At 35.7% G+C, this 22,936-nt stretch overlaps 1 protein-coding gene across 8 annotated transcripts in view; it reads right to left on the bottom strand.

Annotated features, from left to right (window-relative positions):
- LOC134528125 (uncharacterized) overlaps positions 1–22,714 on the bottom strand; it is a 37,207-nt gene extending 14,493 nt beyond the window's left edge. For 4 of the 8 annotated variants that reach the window (XR_010074351.1, XR_010074350.1, XM_063361435.1 and 1 more), the window contains exons 1-9: positions 22,387–22,656; positions 21,249–21,737; positions 19,855–20,025; positions 14,343–14,599; positions 11,323–11,478; positions 10,412–10,522; positions 9,645–9,807; positions 8,602–8,778; positions 6,311–6,523 (exon numbers count right to left, since the gene is read on the bottom strand). Coding sequence is in view for 6 of the 8 variants with exons in the window: in XM_063361435.1 (XP_063217505.1) it covers positions 6,311–6,523; positions 8,602–8,778; positions 9,645–9,807; positions 10,412–10,522; positions 11,323–11,478; positions 14,343–14,599; positions 19,855–20,025; positions 21,249–21,737; positions 22,387–22,398 (1,749 nt within the window). In the remaining 2 variants the exon portion in view is untranslated. Of the gene's footprint in view, positions 1–6,310; positions 6,524–8,601; positions 8,779–9,644; positions 9,808–10,411; positions 10,523–11,322; positions 11,479–14,342; positions 14,600–19,854; positions 20,026–21,248; positions 21,738–22,386 lie in introns of all 8 variants that reach the window. The other 4 variants (XM_063361433.1, XM_063361438.1, XM_063361436.1 and 1 more) reach the window with 4 other exon arrangements.
- Between the last annotated feature and the right edge of the window lie 222 nt (positions 22,715–22,936).

A 22,936-nucleotide genomic window follows, 5' to 3' on the forward strand; every position in this document is an offset into this window, starting at 1 on the left:
CTTTAATTTTTGAAAAATTAAAATGTAACTATCCGGACAGATATATTCCGACCCTGTGGCCGGCATTTCTCAACGTTCCCCTCCCAATATGCACCCTTGAAGGATAGTGTGGGAGTATCTTCCAGTTCTCTTTTAAACATTCCAGAGCTTTTAACATACAGAACCGGTAGGGATCGCTCCCTGTTGTAGATTTGGAGGGTATTAGAGCTTTGGCACCAACCAGCGGCTGGGGCCACCAACCCAGCATAGTCGCCGCCTCAGCCCCTCTACCACACTCAGCTAACAAGACAGTTGGCTGTGTCCTGTGCCCTAAGACTTTATCAGCTCTGCTGGCACCTTCCCCAATCTCCCACATCACACTGGGACCCCTCAAAACACCCAGTGAACCCGTGGTCCGGTGGAGGCCTATCCAACCTCTGATAGCTGTCCAGGCTAGTACCGGAGCTGTGTCGTCGCTCACTACGTCGACTCCACATCAGGCTAGGGAACCCTTGGAGCCTGCTCCAAGCGATCGGAGCACCACTACCAAGTACGAGTCCTACCCAATCTGAATCCAGGGCCTTGGAGGAAACCTCAGCGGAACACCGTTCAATCTTTTATGGATTCTTCCCGTACTACTACAACTTGGCGTTGATTCGGCAGACTGTTTGCCAGTAGCTAACCGACTGCCACTCTTTAGAGTTACTCCACAGGATGTCCTCATCTCCTCGGATTACCCTCCGAACTGCCGTACCTCAGCCAGGCAGATTTACAGCCGATTAAGGCCCGGAAGTGCCTGAACTCATCCGGTGGCGATCGCAGGAAGCCCTGACTAGAAATGACAACCACGGTGCGTGCGCTGGTGGGCCTCGGGGTTGCCTCGGTACCTCCCCCGACCTCTGGACTAGGAGAACGTATCACACCTAGTCGAGCGGTTTACAGCTCTTTTTTAAGCCCGGGTGCACCCGAACACAGGGGCGCCTTTCATGATCCTTCCATTACCATAGGCCTGATCCATTCACTATGGGGCCCTTTGGGACCAAGACACCGAGGCTCGGCAGTCGAACCCCCCAGAAAGGTTTCAATCACATCTGCTGTTGCCCGCAGATTCAGACAATCCACCATTTCTGGTCCCATACACGCAATTGAGGATGCACTGCGGCAGGGTTACGCCCGGCATTGTCCTCTTCAGTTAAGGCGATGCTATGACCAGAGTTTGAGGCTACCCATCCCAACATGGTCTCCACGATTCGCCCCCAGCAGCGGTGCCCACGTGGAGGCAGAGGATTACCACTTGGTGCGGAGAGGCTATATATTCGCATCCTTGCACCCATTCCATGAACCTTTTGGATCATGTCTCGGATACTAGAGCCGGCAACAGCTCCGACACCTCAAGGGACAATCACCTTCCCCGCAGGATCAGGTCCACTCCCGCCAACTATCCGGACAGTAATATCGGTTTCACTGTCAGTAAAGGATGGTTTGGAAAGATACGCGTAAGTTCAAGGTCACGCCCGGGCGGGCAAATCAGCCAGCTGACTGACGATTAAGTACATAGCCACGTATCTCCCGTTATGGGGTGTCATATTTGTCATACAAAGTGCGATGGGTGGCATATAAAGATAAATGGTGTGACTTATTTATAGTTGAGTGTTATTCAACGCATTTATATTACGTAAAGTATATTTTCCTACACAATTTTGGAACACATTAGCCTTGCTATTTATGGCAACTAATGCTTCAGAATACGTGATTTTGAATAACACTAGCATTTTTAGGAACGAATTAGTCGTGCTAAGTGAGGAATAGGTGTACACATGCTCTTTTTTCGGCACTTTTTTTTCTTTCTCCTGTTTTCACTCACCACAAATGACTATGTGCAACAAAACTGTAGAACTTTGGGCATAATTTGATATGTAAACACATAAAATATGTTTTCCGATGATTTTTAGTTCTTGTTGAAGGAATTTGATGTCAAGTAAATAACAGCTATTTATTGAGAAGTATGTATTTTGTGTTAGCTGCAAGTGTTTTGATCATAACTTACATTATTTCAATCTTTTTATTATATTTTTGATGATTTGCCTGCTCCATGGTGTATAATTTGTTTAAAGGTATTTTTACCTGTTTGTTTGCGTGCTTATTTATATTTTTATGTGCTTTCACGTATTTTCTATTGTATTTCTTAAATTTATTAATGTGTGGATACAGAGATTTTCTATAACAATCAGGCTGATGCAATGGTTTTATCAGTCATAAATATGTGTGAGAGAGAGACAGGCAGTGCTTGTGTGTGGGAAAGACTAGTACCCTCAGTTGGGAGGCTGTTACCATGTGCTCGTGAACAGATGAATTTCTTTACTGTGCATATTTTTGTGATTGGCCAGAAATCATGTCACATGTGCACCCTTGCTCTACAGGACAAAGGATGACAATGAAGTCAGTCAGTGTCTGTATGAGGTACCGATAGGTCGGGTGTTGGGCGGTGGTTCAAAGTTAACAAAACAATGTAGAGGAAGGAAATTTTGCGACTGTGGTCAAGGCTATACCGTCTATACTTAACTTTTTTTTGTCTATTATAACTTTATTTAGAAATTTCGGCCACAGTCATTTGAAACAGCCCACAACGATGATAGAGTATCTTCATTAATGTTCGGCTTGTACTGTGATTTGCAAGCAACCACAGGATAATTTATGTAATTTTTAACTTTCGGTACCAACGAACAGTAAATTTATTTAGGAGCCAGTGAAGGTGTCTTGTGCGACCAGTCTGTATTTTCGTCATGTGTGTATTTTTTGTGGTCGGAAGATAGCAGCCATTATGACTTGTGAATTTTCGTGAAGGATAAATAAAAACAATAAAAATAAGTTTATGTCAGGGAGACGTGATTACAGTTATCAACAGTAACATTTTTTTCTCTGGAAATTAAATAATATTTCAACATTCCATAAATATTTCTTCAAGTTTTCATGTATGTGCAATCTCGACTAATTTTGAGCTAGCCGGAGTTCTGAAAGAACTAGCCGTTTATCAGAAAAATTAGTAGTGGTGCACCGATATGACTTAACCGATTACCGATTATAATGAACAAATTTTTTTAACTGTAATAATGCACACAAAAATTTTTATTCCCATGTGAATTTAAAAATAAGATTAGGTAAAATTGAGAATACAGTTATAATAACAGTCTAAAAATATATAAACTACACTATTAAGTCATTGCAAAGTGTAAATTAAATTAACTTCTATTTATATTTGTTATTGTAAACAACTTCAACTACTACTTCTCCACTAATTTATCAGGATGCATTTGCTTGATTTTTTTTTTCCCTAACCTAACTAAAAACTAAGTGTGTTTGGGAGGGGTCCGGGTTAGGGAGGGTCCTAAGAGCGTCTCAGGCCGAAGTCTATCACACATTAGCCATGCAGGGAGGGGGTCGCATGCATTATGTGCTAATTTGCTTGATGTGGTTCCATAGGTTAATAGTATATCCTTGCTGATTGGTCAGTCCACTACAACCACCACTAGAAATTACCGTTTAACAATGTAAACATGTTGCTTTAATTTGTTCACTTGAGTTTATAGAAAAATGTTTCCACACTTCACTTTTTTCTCCCTACTCGCCTTCTCACTATAATTATATAAAAATGACTCAAAACCAATTCTAGCACATGTGATTTTATTTATGTTGACTGAATATATAAAATTATAAATACTTTTTCACTTTTCACGTCACATACAAATAACACAATAACGAATAATGTTACCAAAGACGCCCATAATGAGTTTGTAAAATGCAGTGATAAACTCTAGAAGGTAACGGGACCGCAATTTTGAACCGCTACTACGACTCGAAAAGATTGATTGTCATAGAATCCACTGCAACTGCTTGTGGTATTTTGATTGCGTGTCGTCTATTTTACGTCTCTAGCTATAGGTAATGTACAAGGCCACTAAACAAAAGACAAAACAAAAGACGAAACTTAAATAAACGTGCAGGAAAAATGTATTTTTTATTGTTCGAGGCAATGAGATTTATTAAACTTAACGAAATATCTGTAATCAAGATCTGACGGAGTTAGATGAATTTTGTAATATGTATATACAAATATTACCATATTTCGTCCTAAAATGTGTAACAAAATATTACACGGTAAAAAGCTACTTAATTACACCAGGACGTAGATAATCGGCAAAGTAATAGTTAAGATAATCGCCGATTACGATTAATCGGAAAGTACCCATAATCGCAGATTACGATTCAGCAGTAACCGCATCGGTGCACCACTAAAAATTAGTGAGAGGAGGCTTATCAACTCATTAAAAACAGATGGTTGATGGTTGATCCAGTGACCACAGAGCTAGAAGCAGAGGAAGTGAAACCAGTGAACTTGAGTCAGTTAAAAGTGATTTGCTTTGCCATGAAAATTATAATTATGTTTTACTTTTGTTTAAATAATTCTTTTAATTGATGTGTTAAATTATTATCAGGAGAAATTCTATATTGTAATTGTATAGCTAAAATACTGTAATTTATTTCAATGTAAAATTTGACACGAACAAAGTTTTATTAGGTCTAATTATTCAATAAGATGACTTTAAAATCTTGAAAATACCTGGAAATTAATACCAAGAGAGTGACCGCTCAGGTACACCTAAACATTTAATTCCAATAGTTATTTTCAACTCAAAAAAAAATTATTTTACAATTACAGTATATATTTTTTATTTTTGAAATTTTGAAATCTATATAGCTAAATGTACTGGAAATTATTTAAAGTTGTCTTATGTAGTAGTAATTATAATTTTATTTCATTGTATAACATTTGTTACGAATTTGAGTGACGTGTGGAAATACTGGCAATATTTTAATGAAGAATAGTCTCTCAAAAGATTTTTATTCTATTGGTAAAAAGTAGGGTACAACATAAAGTAGGGCACAATATTGTGTTGAAATAGAGCATTTAGTACTAAAAACAGTGTAGTCTATTTATTCCTCAGCTCTCACGGGACACATGAGAAATGAAAAATTCTATAAGTACCTAATCTTTAATTCATAAATTTTACAGGATCGTAATTGAGCTGGGAATCGAGGTAAGAATCAACATCATCAGAATCTATGAAAACTGTCTAAATTAGGACATCTATGGTAAACAGTTTTAAAATTAAATCATTTAAATACATATCAACCAAACCTCTATATAGTGATCAGAATCTTCTTAAAATGAAATTCTGCTCATAGATATCTGTTTTCTAAGTCTTGTTCTAACAATATCTAACATAAGGCATTTTCTCCTCTGTATAAGAAACACTTTTCCTACCTTCAAATTAAAACTCTGTAAGGGATTATAATTCATCTGTGCTCTAGATGAAACAGATAACTACCCCTTCTGTCACCATATTCCCCCCTAGAGACGGGAAGTTATAGACGAAATTAAATAAACTAAATTTTATGTGACACAATTCTGTTTGGTCTGCTAATCACAGAAACGGCACACACAATAACATTGTGAAGTGTTGCTGCGAGCTCTTGATCCTAAAAGAACCTAACCCCCCGCACACACACCCAGAGCCTTGCACAAGACAGTCCATGGCACATCACTTTAACAACTGGAGGCTCTGGCAAGCGACTTGCACGTCAGGCGGCCGGCACGGAGCGGCTGCACCTCGCCAAGGTGGCGTGCGAAGAAGAACAAGGTCTCGCGCAACATGCTTATGCTCAATCAAGGATGCTACAAACTTGCAATTCCCAAATTTCATTACATTTCCAGGGTTTCTACAGCTTAACTGACACGTTTTCCAGACCATCCAGACACAAAGAATCTCGCTGCGCACTCGATGTTGCTTTCTGGGGGAGTAAGAAGTTGTAAATGCCATTCAAATGTGTTACCTAAGCAAAATGAACACAACGTTTTAGACAGCTACACCGGTTTCCAAACAATTACTGTTAATTCACTTAAAACTATAATGTTGGCTATAGAACTGGAATGAAAACATGCAGACCCTTCTCCCCTCCCCATACTGACCCAGTAAAATGCCTGGGAATTCATGACAGTACATATATGTTTTAGCACTTTTCGAGTGCCAAAATGTCAGCAAAAATTGTATTTTCATTTCAATTTTGCTGTCACAAAAAAAAAAAAATTACAGAAATATTTGATTTTTTCCCTGGCTTTTCAAGGCAATGTCCATTTTAATTTCTCAGAGTTCCCCCTGTTTTATCTACCTGTAGCAACGCTGTCATTACACCATAAATGACCTTACAAATCCATCATAACAAACACACAAATTTCGGTCCTTTCAATTTCACACTGCTGCATGCCACTTACATCATCAAACTCTTCATCATCATCCTCTTCATCCTCGTCATCATCATCATCGTCATCATCATCATCGTCATCCTCATCATCATCCTCATCATCTTCGTCCTCTTCGTCATCCTCTTCATCATCTTCTTCCTCGTCGTCAGAGTCAGAGTCCGAGTCGTCGTCTTCATCGTCGTCATCGTCATCGTCACCCTCGTCATCCGACTTCAGTTCCTCCTGTCCAAACAGAAACCACAAATAAAACACACTAGTCACTTAACTCAACATGTACAAACTTATATGTAGCACCAACATTTTTTGGTGTTTTATATTTTGACCAATTTCGTTGTTCAAAAACTTAACATATGGTAGTTATTGTTTTTATTTTTTGAATGTCAACAATATTATTCATAAATACGTATATAAAAATAACTCAAACACACAGCAATTGCCCAGACTTTACGCAGAATGAAGAGGCTTCACATGGATGGACGGTGGTATTTTCTTTTTCCCCTAAATCTTAGCTAGACCGTGATTTCCCTCTAATTTTGAACCCCCCGTGTGCAAAATTTCATCAAGCTCTGCACAAAACTCTTCTTTAAATATACATATTACTCACATTGTGCGTGTATAACATTTTAGATTTTACATATCAAAACGAGGCACAATATTATTGGTTGAATGATTACAATAATTTATTTTTGTTGCAATTAATTCATTATAAAATAAAAAAATATCAATACGCATGCAATGCTGTAAACCAAGTTCCTTGTGATGTTTTTGTAAATCTTTAATTACATTTTTATGGTATCATGTATCACGTGTCAGATATTGACTGTTTTAATTTACTCAACTGTTAGTTAAATTTTCATTTAATATTCTTTACATTTCTAGTATATTTAAAAAAAAAATTCACAAAAAACTAGATAAATTTCTATGTAGAGCACATAACTGCTTAAATTTTCAAACTAAAACTTTACGAATTATGTATTACATTTTAATAAATAATTTTAGGTACATAATTGGGGTAAATTTTGATTCCTTTCATGTTAATCATTGCATTCCCGTGTTATGTGGTGTACTGACTTCTATTTCAATGTTATTTTGGTTTTATTTCCATTCACCTCTTCTACTACGGAACCCACGTTCTATACAAAAAAACACACGGATGCGTGGCCGCCATGTGTGTAAGAAATGAATCAAGAGTGCGTGGCCTCCATGCGCGTGACAAGTGAATCAAGAGTGTATGGCTTCCAGGCGCCCGTGAGAAATGAACCAAGAGTGTGAGGTTGCCATGTGCGTGAGCTATTTTACGTTCATTTCTACATGCTGCACATAAAATGCATTTTGAAGATAGATTAATTGACTACTATTAAGTATAAAAAGTATGTTTTAGATGTGGTTTTTATCATATTTTTTGATTGCACGACAGATAATACTAAATATTAACATAGCTTAAATTGTGATTATTTATTCTTATTGGTAAAAAGAGATGGATCACTCTTTTAGTTCTGTAAAAACAAAAACCATAAATGGACTGCAATTCACTAAGTCATTCATAATTTCCAGTAAACACGAGATACATATCAGTTTTCTGCTGTCAATTTTCTTTTTTATTAGGCCACAAATAGAAGTACTTGGGTTGTAACTGCTATATAAAAATGAATTTTAAAAGTATTCCTTAGTTGCTTTTAGCAGGTTTCGCAAGCAATAGAAAAGAATACATTACATAAAACGTACATATGGTTAAATACTTAAGTTAAAGGAACATACAACAAATTGGTTTCTACTTACTTTCAATTACGACTATCTTAAATTATTTATAGAAAATTAGAAAATTAGAATCAAAATTCCCATTACAAATTTATTACATCTGTACCCAGGAGGCATAAGACACTATGTCCACTTTTGGCCAAAATCCCCTGCAACCATAAACATGACCACTGTTTGATATTCTTTCTAGTGGCATACAAACTTAAGGTCTATGAAATTTCGTAAATTCCATATTTGGGTTAAAAAAAAACGGTTGAATAAATAGGAGAAGCACTACTTAAATTATTTAACTGTTCTCATAAAAAAATAGTTTCTGCCACATTAAGTCATAGGCCTCCGAGGTACAGATATGTGAAAATCAAATACATAAATTAGAAGTCATACAAAAACACTACTAACAGAAATTGATTGATTAGCAACAATACAGCAATAAAATTTAATACATCTGGTCCTCTGAGAAAATTTAGGATCTGGTCCTGTGAGAAAATTTAGGATGAATGTCATTATAATTAAATTATCAATCAATATCCTACAACACTTACTTTTAGTTTTACTGTTTTTGCCTTTTCCTTTTCTTTTTCCTTCTCTTTTTCCTTTTCTTTTGCCTTCTCCTTTCCTTTCTCTTTACCTTTTTCTTTCACCTTATCTTTCACTTTTGCCTTTTCTTTCTCCTTTTCTTTATCCTTCTTGGGTTTTGCTTTTGTTTTTTCACCTTCCTGCTGTAAATAAATAAATAATTTATATACATATCTATATTAATTTCATAATGTGATATAGGTAGATCGGAAAGGAAGAAACTTCAGATTTCTTAACAGTGTAGAACATGGAAACATACAGTTGTCACAAGGTCAGTGGGATTAAGTGAAATAAAACGTAGCTAAAAAAATTAACCCACAGGTAACTTAAAACTTTACATCAGTTTCAGCCCAACAGCACAAAGAAGTGAAAGCTGTGTTTCCTACTGTGGTCTTGCAAAAAAAAAAATATTAAAAACTAAGTTTCTCTCGCTCACTATCACATCAGGAACAATATGTACTTTCAAACACTTTTAAAAGTGCATCGGAAGTATGTAAAGAGCTGATTATGCGGATATATGAAATATCACCTGAAGGAAGCACATAATATACTAAGCCATGAATGAGCATCAATGTGAAGTGGCACTTGGGTTGAAAATATTTACATACATCAAGGAAAAAATGTTCGCTGTCTAAAATTATGGATCACAGAATGTCCACAGAAATCTATGATAAAATTTCCCTCACTTTCTCTGACCAAAATTTAATGACGGATTAGACATTTAGTACGTATTGAATTGTTCAATTTTATATCTAAAAACCATGTGCACATTTTAAGACACTATTGATTTGTATTGTTTCATTGTTTGACACAGATTGTAAATTCAACTGATAGTAGGCAAATTTAACCTTCTATGCTCCGTGGTCTAGGATATGAGTTTGTGTTTCTACCACTGGTGAAAATTGCAAGTCGAGCAAAAACCCAATAACTATCATTATTTTAAATGAAACTTTAAGCCAATGTGTTGGTTTTATGATGGCAAGTTGTTAATTAAGAGTACTGCACTTACTTTTTTAGATTCTTTTTGTGGCTTGGACTCTCCCGGTAAACCAACATGACCACGCTGCCGTCGAAATCTCACAATTATACTCCTGGAATCTAACACAAGGTTGTGCGTTTTTCGGTACGCTTCGATTGCATCATCTACCGTGTTGTATCGAACAAATGCATACCTTAAAGAGTAAACAGAAGGATGATTGCATACAATTACAAAATATTCACCAAAATGTTTTATAATAATACACCCTTAAACAAAACTAAAAAGAGCTATAACACTCAAGATACAAGTAAAAAACATTGTGCTTAAAAATGATGAATTGAATTAAAAATTAAGTATAAATTGCAAATACAAGTGTCAGAATTAAAACTGAGTGTGCTTTAGTAAAATTTAAATTTCCCAACATAATAACTTAGATAACAATAATCTGGCAAAATAACCTCTAGTACATATTTTTCTGATATAAAACTAGAACAAATTCATAACACTGCCAATCATGGAAATTACACAATATAGAATTGGTTTTTGGACCAGCTCTATTTTTTAATGACATTACAATGAAATTTATTAAAACATTTCTAAAATGATCTAAAGGATTCATGCTGAATATGCTTTTATATAAAATGTCAAAACAACTCAATTATTTACAGATCTGGAAAAATGTTCTTCAGGCTAATCGTGGAGAAAATCTTATACAAGGATTTCATAGTAAATGTAGCACATATTTAAGATTGAGAGCAATGTTGACATACACAAATGATGAAAAAACTTTTGCCTACCGTGTGAATTTCATCCTCTGCGCGAAACCGATATCAATTCTTGCAGCAGTCGGAAAGTTCTGTTTCACAGACATTACATTCACATTTGTTGGGAGGTTTCCAATGTACAATCTGAAACATGTAAACCCAATTCTACTGAAAAAAAACCACAAAAACTTGATGAGTAAATATTAATATATGTTCTTTCAAAACTTCACAGTCTTGTAAAAAGCAAATATAATTGAATTGATTAGTAATTATACATTCAAATAACAAAAACCATCAAACGAAAGGATACAAACATTGTCTTGTTTCAGCCCATATTGAAGAAATAATGACCATTCTTCATAAGGTAAGACCAGAAAATTTGCGAAGTTAATCACTTAAAGCCCACTCCATCACAATTCAGTGTACATTATTAGCTTGTTTTACCTAAGCTAAGTAAACAATAGCCTAAATAAAAAACTAAAAGCGAAAAAAATTATTCAAATGATAATATTCTAAGTACAAGCCCTCAAAACCATATTTATACATATGTACATATACACACACACATAAATATAATCATACATAATATATAAAGCAAAAGACCACTCACTGACATACACACAACGAATTCTCCGTAAATATAAGACCTACATAGGCTGAGATCAGATTTTACGAAAATCAGCTCACAAGGGGAGTTGTGGGGTGTTAAAAATTAGAATTTCATGTTCTTCAACATTAAGTTCAACAAAATTTTAAGTCTGACGCTTTCTTTGTCTCCGTGGCAAAGGCTGTCGCGTTGTCGTATTATATCTGACCAAGAGAAAGACTCTTCACGATGTGGTGAGCCCCGCAACACCGGGTTCTTCAGCTAGTAACTCGACACCGGTAAATGCCTTCAACGAGTCCTGGACGCGCACTGGTAGCGTCCCCGCCCGCCCACTCACGTGTACGGGTCGATGTCCTCGGGACACAGCTCCTCCTCCTCTTCTTTAGCGTACTTCTTCTCGACCACCAGATTGCCACATCCGAATTCGATTTTCTGCATCTCCTCTATCGCCTCGTCAGGGTCTGCGTCCTCAGTCAGCTGTATGAAACAATACCTGCGGTAAGTAAAAAAAAATATTAATGTGTTTCCTTCCACTGTCTTCCAATCTTTAATGTTATAATTAACTTACAAAATGCTAAACTGATGAAGATCGGAAGAAATACTAAAAATTAAAATACCTAGATCTTTGAACTTTAGAAAGTATATTAATTCTCGAGAAAACGACTACACATAAATTATAAACTAAACATAATTTTACTAGCGCCATAGATCTTGGAATGTCCATATAACTATGATATATACAATTAAGTAACGTGTATTTAATTATGAAAAGTTAATTTTAAGTTTCACGGATGTTTATCAAAATAAAAATGTTTGACCTATAAAAATGTATACTTTAGGGTTTTTGTGTATTTTTCCATTAAATGTAAAATTTATTTCGGTAAGATTTGTAAATTAGTAAATAATGCATCAACCACAGGAAACACTAAAAATATATAAAACATGTTAAAATGACACCTATTTACCTATAAAACATAACAAATTTGAAACATAATTTTTAATTATTTGTCAAATTCAAGCCACTAAGAAATGTTCCATGTTATAGACATATAGACAGTGAAAAGGCAGTAACAAGTTATATGATTTGGAAGCTTGAATTTGTAATTTATAATTTTATGATGTACAGTTTGTAGCTAAAATTTACAGAAAAATAATTTCGAAGCACTGTAAAATTATTGTAGAATGGATTAAAAAGATCATGCAAGTTATGCAGGTCACTATTAAGTTGTGTTATAAATTATAACAAACTCTTCACCAATAATGTTTTTAGTTTGCACATGGAAATTAACACGATTATTGAACACTCGAATTAAAACGTTGTTCAAACAATTTGCACTAACAAACAATTCCACTGCAGCAAATGGTTTCCAAAGGAATCTTTTACATAACACCGTACAGTTACCGCGGTAATATTTAACACTAATTCAACTTCAATAAATCTTACATACTCTTAGCAGCTAAGTAAGGGTTAAGTTAAACGCTGTGTGATATTCGTGCTTCTGTTGTCGTCAGCTGTGAATAGAACGAGCGAAAGAACACGCTGTAACAGCTGTGTCGTCCGCTACCTGCCAGGCCAGAGTACCTCTTCGCGCATTCTAGTGTGAACCTGTGTTCAAGTTGCGGCACGCCGAAACCGATGGTTACATACACAGCAAAGAAAATAACCGTGATTACGAAACACACAAAGCATTTACGTAATCCTTTAACATTTTTTTTTTTACTTCACAGCATACAATATTTGTGTTATTTCCACTTCTTTGCATTTACAAATGTAGAATTTGTCACAACATGTTTTCATTATAATAAAGAATATAATTTTTTTCTCAATAATGCAACACACTGAATCCAATTGTAAGTATGGGTTCATTTAGAGAATATACTTGAGAATACATACAACTGCAATTAACATTTTTGATTATAATGCGAAATTAAAAAGTTATAAGTGGAATGATGTCACTGACAGAGCACTTTCGGCTCATACAATAGGATTTTATTTTTTAATCTTAAAAATTATTTTATCACATTAATGTTACCTTTAACTGCAAGAGCAAAGATTATACTTAAAATAACCGGCAATAGAAGACTTCACGTTTCCAAATAAAGTAACAGCGAACTAAGCATAATTCATCCTCAATGTTGGCAACAAGACAAACTTAAAAACATAACTTCCAAATCATATAAAAACATCATAAACTTTACAGTAATTAAAGTGTCTTGTTACTATTCTGGGTTGCTTAGCTGGGCCAACCTGTAATGTAACAAACAAATTCCTAAATTCTGCTACTGTTCTGCTAGCATAAAATAAAATAAAAATAATGTGCATTTTCTTTCCTTCTTCCCTGTCCATCACAGCTGTCAAGTCATTGATTTTTATCATAGTTTGAGCTACATGAAAGAGGGCTTTAATTTTTTCAGTCCCAAAAAAAACTATTTTGTGACTTTTTTTGGATATTTCAAAAATTTCCGTGATGTGAATACCAACAATTTTTCATTTAATTTTTATGCTGTGGCTATCAAAAGACACACAATCCTAAGAAAAACTTTAACTATTTTGTTTTCAATCAGAATTGATAGTAATAATTAGTAAAAAAATGTTTTAAAAATCTTCTAGTGTCTTCTGGTTAAATTAAGACATAATGACTTAATGAGACACCTAAAAATCATGCCTACTTAGAAAATAAACAGCTTTAAACAAATCTTTCCTCTTTCCTACATTTGTCTTTATATTAATCCCTTCTTTTTCAAATTTATGGATTGAAAATTAGATACATTTCAATTTTATTTTACCAATCATGCAACAAAAAATGCAGAGAATTTGCTAGTCAATGCGATCTACGTCATGCATGTACCTACATTCACTGATAGAGGTACGGTTATGTGGTAACTCGCGATAACACCGAAATGCAAGTTTATACACGATTTAGCACTAAAATGTAACTAAGAACATGAAATCAATCAGCAAATTGTCAAAACTTATCTCAAACTATCAGAATTTAATCTTATCTTACGGTAAAATCATTGATGGTAAATTAAAATTATGCATAAAATAATATGTGATCCATACGCCAGTATATTTTATATTTCTTAACAGTACCGTTTGGGTATGCTCATTACTAATTATGTTTTTGTATAAGTGCTCAATGTATCAGTCAAAATGAGACTATTTTTTGTGAAATAAGTATTAAGAAAAATTTCAGTTTCATTTTTATTGAATTCAGTATTTTTATGAATGAAGACAATGTATGAAAATAAAATGAAAAAATCCTTGTTTTAAAAATACAATTGACTAAAAATAAAATCATGAAATCATAAAATCTTGTCCCTACTCGTAAGGCAGGACCACAGGGAACAGCTGACCTCGCTCCGCTCGGGATTTGGAAGTGGACGTTCTCGATGCTCGGGTGGAAGGACTTGACGATGTCCTTGCTGAGCTCCGGGTCGGGGAACCGTACCACCAGGCTGTGGCTCTTCAGGCCCTTCATGTGCGCCGACTCCTCCTGCAGCGCCCTCTCCGCGTCCTCCTTGTTCCAGGGTCGCGACGGGTAGCTCTGGGACATGGGGCGGCGCTTGCTCGACTTGGACTTTGTGAACGTCTCGTCGCCGTGGACCTGCACCTGAAACACCGTTCGACATGCCAACACTTCAAATACAGCAAACAAACGTCAATACCACTGTGATAATCAAAAGCACAGTAAACTCCCTATTATCCACGGGCGGATGATCCGCGGTGCGGATTATCCGCGCATGCTACGAAAACATACAGCACATCTGTAAATCTGTATTTTATTAAAAGTGAGCAAATTTCAACTCTACTGACGAGTGCATTGTGTGCAGTATACAGTAAAACGCCACAGGTGAGCCCAGTGCGAAGGCGCAGATGACTCACGAAGCGGCTTTGCAACACATCGTCGGACTGCTTCACTATTTAGGGGAACAAGACGACGATGCGCAGTTGGCTGAAAAACTTAAGTTGCGGAAATTCAATCAATAATTAAGAAAAGATGTTTCCAAAGCAAGAAAGAGAAGCAAGTGACTGATTTTTTTCAAAATTTGTAAATTTAAAAGTTGTGCTTTTTTAGTGTCTAATGAAGTCTCCGAGTACGTACAGTATGTACTGTATCCTTGAAACGAAGTAAGTACCGAACACTTTTATGTTTACATCACTGAAATGTATTGTATGTTAATTATTCAGTAAAATACTAAAATTTTAGCATCATTTAATAATTTTTACTGTTAATTGTAACTTTTACTGTACATAAATTTGTAGATTTTTAAGTTCAAATTAATGTGTCCTTTTTTGTTTCCCATTTTCGGCTATTTTGCAGATTATCCGCGATTTTTTATCCGCGGTGGCCCTGCCACTTAATTTCGCGGATAATCGGGAGTGTACTGTAATTGAGAATCTAGAAAACTGTACACGTGTATACAGTCAGTGCCTTCTCTACTCCTGATGAAAGCTAATATGTGGTTGAAAAATGTGAGTTTTATATTCTTGTGTTTTGTCTGGTTTTTTTTCTTCTGTCCTGACTCTCTTAATGTTTTTACTATCGTTACCATACAAAATATTTAAATACCTGATTGAATTTTGTCTATTTCTGAAACAAACATAAAATAAAAAAGTTATTTTAGCGTTTTAGTTTGATTATAACCCCACTCCACCTTGAAGTTAACGCTCCAAGTGACTGAAAAACTGCTGCCATAAAACTTAACAAACAAATTTCATTACCCATGCCTTGCAGCATCAGTTACAAATGTCAGTGTGTTCACCTGTGACTGGCTGACGGCCCTAAAACACTAAAATTGTGGTTTTGAAGCTAAATATAAATATGGTGCGAAAAGCCCCTTAGCAGTGAATTCTTAGCAACTTTGCTAAGAAAAATTTGAAGTGCAAAAAATTTTTTTATTTTATTTTAATTGTCAATGCCCACCAACAGCCAAGGGCTTCAGAGGTGGGCACGACACAAATATTCACGATATAGACATGGCTGGTCACTGCAAGTAATAGATAACCCCCCCCCCCCCCCTGCCACTTCATCGGCACCAAGAGTGGGAACCACAGCAGATAGGCACATCCGCAAATGGCCAACACACGTAAGGTGAGTGAGCTGGACACTTGCAGCGACCAAAACAGTACACGTTAAACAAAAAACATAAAGGATATAAAATTACACACAACATATACAATTAATATAACATAGGATTAAAATAATTACAATGATAATAGTAATATACGGTAAAAATAATGAATTACAAAGTACAAAATAAGACTGCTAAAAATACAATTTATGAATAAATATACTATATTGCATAAAGAAATAACATAAGTACTAAAAGTAACATTTATATAATACCTGTATTACAAGAAAAATAATCGTTAATTTGTAAACTACTAGATTTGTGAGCTACTTAACTAAATTGCATACTCATTTTATTAAAGTTTGATATTAGTCGGTATATAAGATCATTATTCTTGTCAAGGGTTTGTAGTTTGTAGGGAGGATTGCAGATGACTATACATTTTAGGGATTCTTAGAGCTGAATTAGCGAGAACATAATTGAATTTAATTTTGAAATTATAGCACTCTTGAACAAACACAGCATCTGAGTTCTGCAATCTGAAAGAAGAATCAGGGTTGGCTGTGGAAGCTTCTTTACATTTATTAATTTAATAATTTTATTTTGAATATCTTCAATTTTTTTTACTATATGTTGTCAATACTATTCCAAATAACAGAGCAATAATCTAATTTGGTTCTAATAAAGGCTAAATAAAGTGCAAGGATTGAATCAGAAATATTAGAAAAAAAAGGTAATGTATTTAATAAGGCAAGACTTCTACAGGAAGAAACACATAAATAATCTATATGATTATTAAAGTATAATTTAGAATCTAAGGTGATTCCTAGATCTTTGATACAGGAAGATCGAAGAGATTATAGAGTTATCGAGTTGCATCATATTTGATTGGGTGAAATTTTCTGGTGAAGAAAATTAACTTTGTTTTATTTTTAATAAGGAAGACCAGAAAACTTGAACACTAATTATTAACTTGAATGATGTCATTTTGAAATAATAGAAAGTCATTAATTATAGAAATTTTACTGTATATATTCAAATCATTAGCAAAAAGAATTCTCGTAAAGTTATTGATGGCACCAGTTATGTCACTGATAAAGATGTTGAAAAGTAATGGTGACAATGTACCACCCTGTGGAACACCAGAGCACGTATGAAGTAAAGAGATTTTCCTTTGTTTATAGATACAAAGAAATTATATCATCTACAAAACTGAAGAACCAATTCACATACATAACTACCACTTAAAACTAAATTGGATATCTTTGAAGTAATAAGGAATGATTCATGGTATCATATGCCTTGGTAAAGTCGAAGAACAAGCATCCGCCTTATCCCTGTCAGTAGCAAGATTGGAAGAGGTTGACATACCAGGTCTAAAGCCATGTTAAGAACAAGATAATTTATTACCAAGTTCAAAATTGAAACATTTTAATACAATTTTCTCGAACATTTTTGCTTACTAACGTTTCTTAAAATGGTTTATTTAAAGCAGTGGTTTTTACAGGAAATTTTGCAAAATTACAGGAGCTTATTTAAACTTCAAAGAAAACTTACTATGGGAATTTTTACATATTTTATCATAACTCAGATTTAATTTTAAATGTTTAAAATTTACCTAATTTGGATATAAATAATATACTGACTTTTTTTTTATAACAAATCATAGTTTCTGCAGTTAATTCACTTTATCTCATACAGATAAATATGAAATGTGAATATCTGCACCAGCACCATAAAACTTGTTAAATGATTTATGCATGGCATGGTGGATTTCAATTAAAAATATTCTGTCTGTGATGTAATTTACAAAAGAAATACAGCATTTTGGTTTGAAGTTTTTAGGCCATACATTTATTTTTATATATATTTCAAAATTTATCCTTGTTATATAATTTAACAGATGCTTGAGGATAATAGTTTACTGAGAAGACATTGGCATTAGAATTTAAATTTTTTTTAATGATTTGTAATAATACTATGTTAGTGTCAGTTAAAAATTCTTTGTGTTATATGCCTTAATGAAAGCAAGATTTCAATATTAAAAGTTAAAAATTGCAATGGCATAAAAACTGTCGAAAACCCTTATCTTCCCTATAAGACCCACTCTCACACGGTATGTTTATTATTTCGTTTTCTTGACATACTAGTATTATATTCATTACAATCCTATCCAGAATTTGTTTTTTGGTTGAAGATTTTGCACCCAATACTAGCTAAACATTAATAAGAATCTGTAGAATGACACACGTGTACATAATTATGAACACTTACATGACTTTATACCAATATTAGATACCACTTACTGAATATCTGGTGGCCAAACTTGTGATGAAACATGAAATGCAATCTAGGTAAATTGAGAGGAATAGTTACTGAAAATGCACCGAGGGCCTGCATAGTAAGGGTGTGTGTGTATGCGTAAGTGAGGCAGGATGATAAGTGCGACGCTCTCTGGAGCTTCTAGTGCAGGATCGCCTCTGAACTGGCGTGCGGACTTCTTGTCGTGCACAGGGCAACTATGAGATTTGAGTGATGGCCAAAATGTTATATGGCTGGGAAATAAAGATGAAGGTGTAATGCAAGTGCTTTCAAGAATCTGTATTGTGAGTTTTATGCCTAAGTATTACCTTTGAATATATATACTGTATAGAAGTTGCGAGTGGATAGGATTTACTCTACGTTTTTCAGAAGCGTATGATGAGCAGCTTGGGAACTTCACCGCTGCAGTGCGCTGCCGTAACGCCCTGTATCGTCTTAGTTGTTATTTACACGTTAGAGCGAAGCACTGTCGCCCGCTGTCATTCCCCGCACCCCCCACCAATCATTCACTGCAGATCAAGGTCGTTCAACGGGAGGGGGAAGGGTGTTTGAAGAGTTCGACACTTGTCCGCTAGGGACCACCACAAGTCGATGCCCTAGAGATGGTGGCGATTGCGGCAGTGAATTAACCAACTACCTCAAAACCGTATTAGAAATTTTAACCTGGGCTGGCGACTTCTATACAGTATATATATTCAAAGGTATTACCTTGAAAACACACGTTTCAGCCATTTTCACTCTTCTTAAGATTCAGTAAACACTCTCAGTGTATTCTTAGATGCTTTTCATAGACACCACTCTGATATCTTAAGCAGTTTTAAAAATGTGTGGTTTTTGACGTGACGTCTAATAAATCGATGAACGCCGGCTGCACGCACGAAAAAGGATGACTCATTGTCCCGTTACGCTCATTGTACGGTTGCGCCGCATCTATCTCTCTTCCACTCGATTGGAACAACCATTGATTTGACTTTTTCAAGGCACATAAAACTTGTAACACTCCCATTTGTTTCCTACTTTTCCTATCATCGTCCTATCCTTAACAGAATAACACAGATTGGAAGAAGTTAAATAGCAAACATGTATAAAAGTTATAGTTAAAATAATCTCTTCGTTAAAGTAATAAACATATTTGAAATAATGAGTGCAAATAAAATTAATTTATCAATTAAATTGTAGATATCATTTCACTCCTTCTTTGTATCCGTAAAAAATAGTGATAATTCAATAAAATTGATTCAATTTTATTCATAAAAGTATGAAATCATTTCATCAATGTTTTGTAATGACGTAACGTTAAACTAACGTCCGTAAACCGACTTTACAGACAACCGATTTTTTTTTCCGGAAGCTCTGAACACCGCATGAGTGTCTATGTGGGCGGGGTCCTTAGCCGAGCATGTTAAAGAGTGTTTCACCGCATTTGGAACCAGCCTTGGGCGGGCTACGCTCGCTCTGATGACGCGGGCACCTTGTGCTGGGACGAGGGGGAGCCTCCTTGCCCGCACGCGTCGGCGTCCGCCTTCATCTGCTGGGCCTGCATCTGCTGCGGGTACGGCATCTGCTGCTGCTGCTGCTGCTGCTGCTGGTACATGTGCCGGGGCGGCTGGCTCCACGGCATGCCCTGGTGGAACTCCCTCTGCTGACAAGACGCACAGCAGCGTCGCCCGTTTGCTAGGCCAAGCGCTCTCCTCAACAAATAAAAATAAAATTCTGAAAATGGTATTTTTGAGTTCCTTCAATTCTGTGAAATTGCATTAAATGTAGTTTGATATTTTAATTGTTGGCTACATTAGCTGAACTGCATTTGTCTAGGATAGCTAGTAATCCAAAATTTATATATTTTTAAGAAGGGGCAATTACCAAGGTAATGTTTTAAGCGGCACAGTCACACACACAAAGTGATGGGACTTCCAAGACTGTAGCAGGCTGTGAACCACTTAGAAAACGACTCAGTGCCTCTAAAATATTTTGTCAGTCTGGGAAGTTGAGAAGCCAGATCTATTAGCCATTACGGCCACAGAGGATCCTTTTAAAAAAAAAAAAAAAAAAAAAACCATGGCGCCGCACAAAGAAATACGTGAACTTTAATGCTAGGTTACAATAAAAAGTAGGTAGCTAAGAATAAAACAAATCACAGAAAATGTCTTTCACTCATACCCAAATTTTCATTACGCTGCCATGATGCCATTATTTTATTTTGCAATGTGCAATAAACACTCTGCTCAACCAGATAGGCCTAGCTCGTTTCACAAGATTTCTCTTTGCACAGATAAATACTGTATACTTCCGACTGATATTTTTTGAGCAAAAGGTAGTCAAATGGTCAAGACAGAAGGACCAGCAGAATCTGTCATTCACAGCAAGTGGTGTAATATTGCAATAAAACTTAGCACATATTATACCAACTGATATTTTGTGAGATATAAACTTGCAGCTGCGAAATACATAGAATATCTCTCTTGAAAGCTAGCTTAAGAGCCTAGCAAACATCACATTCCTGGCATGAATACAGTTTTGTACGATTTCAGCTTTGCTGTCTTCAAAGGTAAGCACTTGCAGATACCTGAGTAATTGTTCTGTACCAAGTATCCAAGTTTATTCTGTGATCCTGATGGTTTGATTGTGTATATACTGACATTGTGGTACATGATGCTTGTTTTAATTTAGTACCACGAAAGATTGTGGCCAAACAAAAATTTGAATCTCAAAATACAAACAATTATTTCAAGTTATGTCCATGATTTTCAAACATACTAAATTAAAACAGCAAGCAGAATGTACCACAGGATTAACGCATACAGGAACATACCATCAGGATGAAGGAATAAACTTGGACACGTGATGTGGAACTTTTATCGATACCTGGAAAGAGTTGCCAAAGCGAGGGTTTCCCTGGCTCCGGGGGAAGAAGTCGCAGTTGCCAGGGGGCATGCCGCGGTTGCCAGGGGGCATGCCGCGGTTGCCCGGCATCCTGCGGTTGCCAGGCATCCCGCGGTTGCCCAGCATGCCCCTGGGACCGCCCCTGAAGAAGGGCTGGCCGCCATGCATCTCGCCGTTGACCATGGAACCGTTCGCGCCACCCGCCGCCCCGAAGCCGCCCCCGCGCCCGTGCTGCTGCCTGCGCTGCATCCAGGGGCCCCTCCCCCGGCCGACGAAGTGCGACATGGGCGGCGCGGGCTGGTTGTGCATGGGTGGTGGGGTGTGGTGCTGCATGGGCGGTGGGGGGTGGTTGTGCATGGGTGGCGGGGTGTGGTGCTGCATGGGCGGCGGGGACTGGTGCTGCATGGGCGGCGGAGGCAAGCTGAAGTTCCTGTTGTGCTGCAGGTCCCCCTCTTCCGACTCCTCCTCCACCTGAACCACGTCAAGTGCATCACTATTAGGTAATTTCCTAGAGTAGTAAGTGCTCATATAAAAAAAAATTTAATTCAGAAAACGGTGATTTTGAGTACTTGTCCTAAAATATGATCAGTATTTTAAATGTAGTTAACATTAGGTACCTAACAAATCGTTCACACCATTTTAAAGTATTTTTTAATGAAGCTGACTGAACTTCATAACGTTTCATATGATTTAATACTTTAAATGTAACTAACCTACTAAACACAGATTTCAAACTATTTTGGAGTATTTTTAAACACATCTTAACATAACCTAACCAGTTGTTCAAAACAGTAAAAATACTGTCAAATCACTTGAAATATTAGGTACAATGTCGTTTTACAGATTCATCAAATATATAATAAGAGGAACTGAAAAATGCTATTTAAATATATTTTTTTCAGAACATCTATCTAGGAAAGTACTGAAATTGTATAATAAATTGTTTGTTCAAAGAGATCAGCTATCTCTGACCAGAATGTAAATGTCGATGTGTAAGCAAATACGAGCATAAACTCAATTTGTGGCTTCTTAAATTAAAAATAAATTTTGAACACACTGTTAAATAAAATAGGTAAATATGCAAACGATCACAGGTACTAATATTTTATTAAAACCTCACCTTCCGCTTCATTACTAAATGCCTGATGTGTTCACAAACTTCTTTAAAGATAAAGTGAGGACACAACTGTACTTATGCTAAGAAAGTATCCCCTAGCACGGCAATTCAAAGAATTTTAAAAAATTGTCAATTTTCATTGTAAAATTTATTTACGATTACACATATTAAAATGTTTAAATAAAATACAGGATTAAAAACTAGATGATAAAAAGAAACTTGATCACTAAAAATATTAACATATCAAAGTTTGTAACTTATTTACATGTTACATCTGTTCAGTTATTCGCACAATAAAAATAAACAAAACCCATTCGGCCATAAATATAACAACGGCATAGAGTACGATAATTAAATAGATAAAATATTTTAAAAAACACAAACAGTATTTTTATTAGCTTGTAATTGCTACACTAGTGTTTGAAAACCAATTATATGATGAAAATCAATGAAATATCATTGATTAAGTCACAGACTACCCACTAACTAATTTTCTGAGACTTCTAGAAATCTATTGTTAATGTTACAGTTGTTTTTATAATTAATTATCAAA

The sequence above is a fragment of the Bacillus rossius genome, chromosome 1 (genome assembly GCF_032445375.1).
Source record: "Bacillus rossius redtenbacheri isolate Brsri chromosome 1, Brsri_v3, whole genome shotgun sequence".
Taxonomy (NCBI): Eukaryota; Metazoa; Arthropoda; class Insecta; order Phasmatodea; family Bacillidae; genus Bacillus; species Bacillus rossius.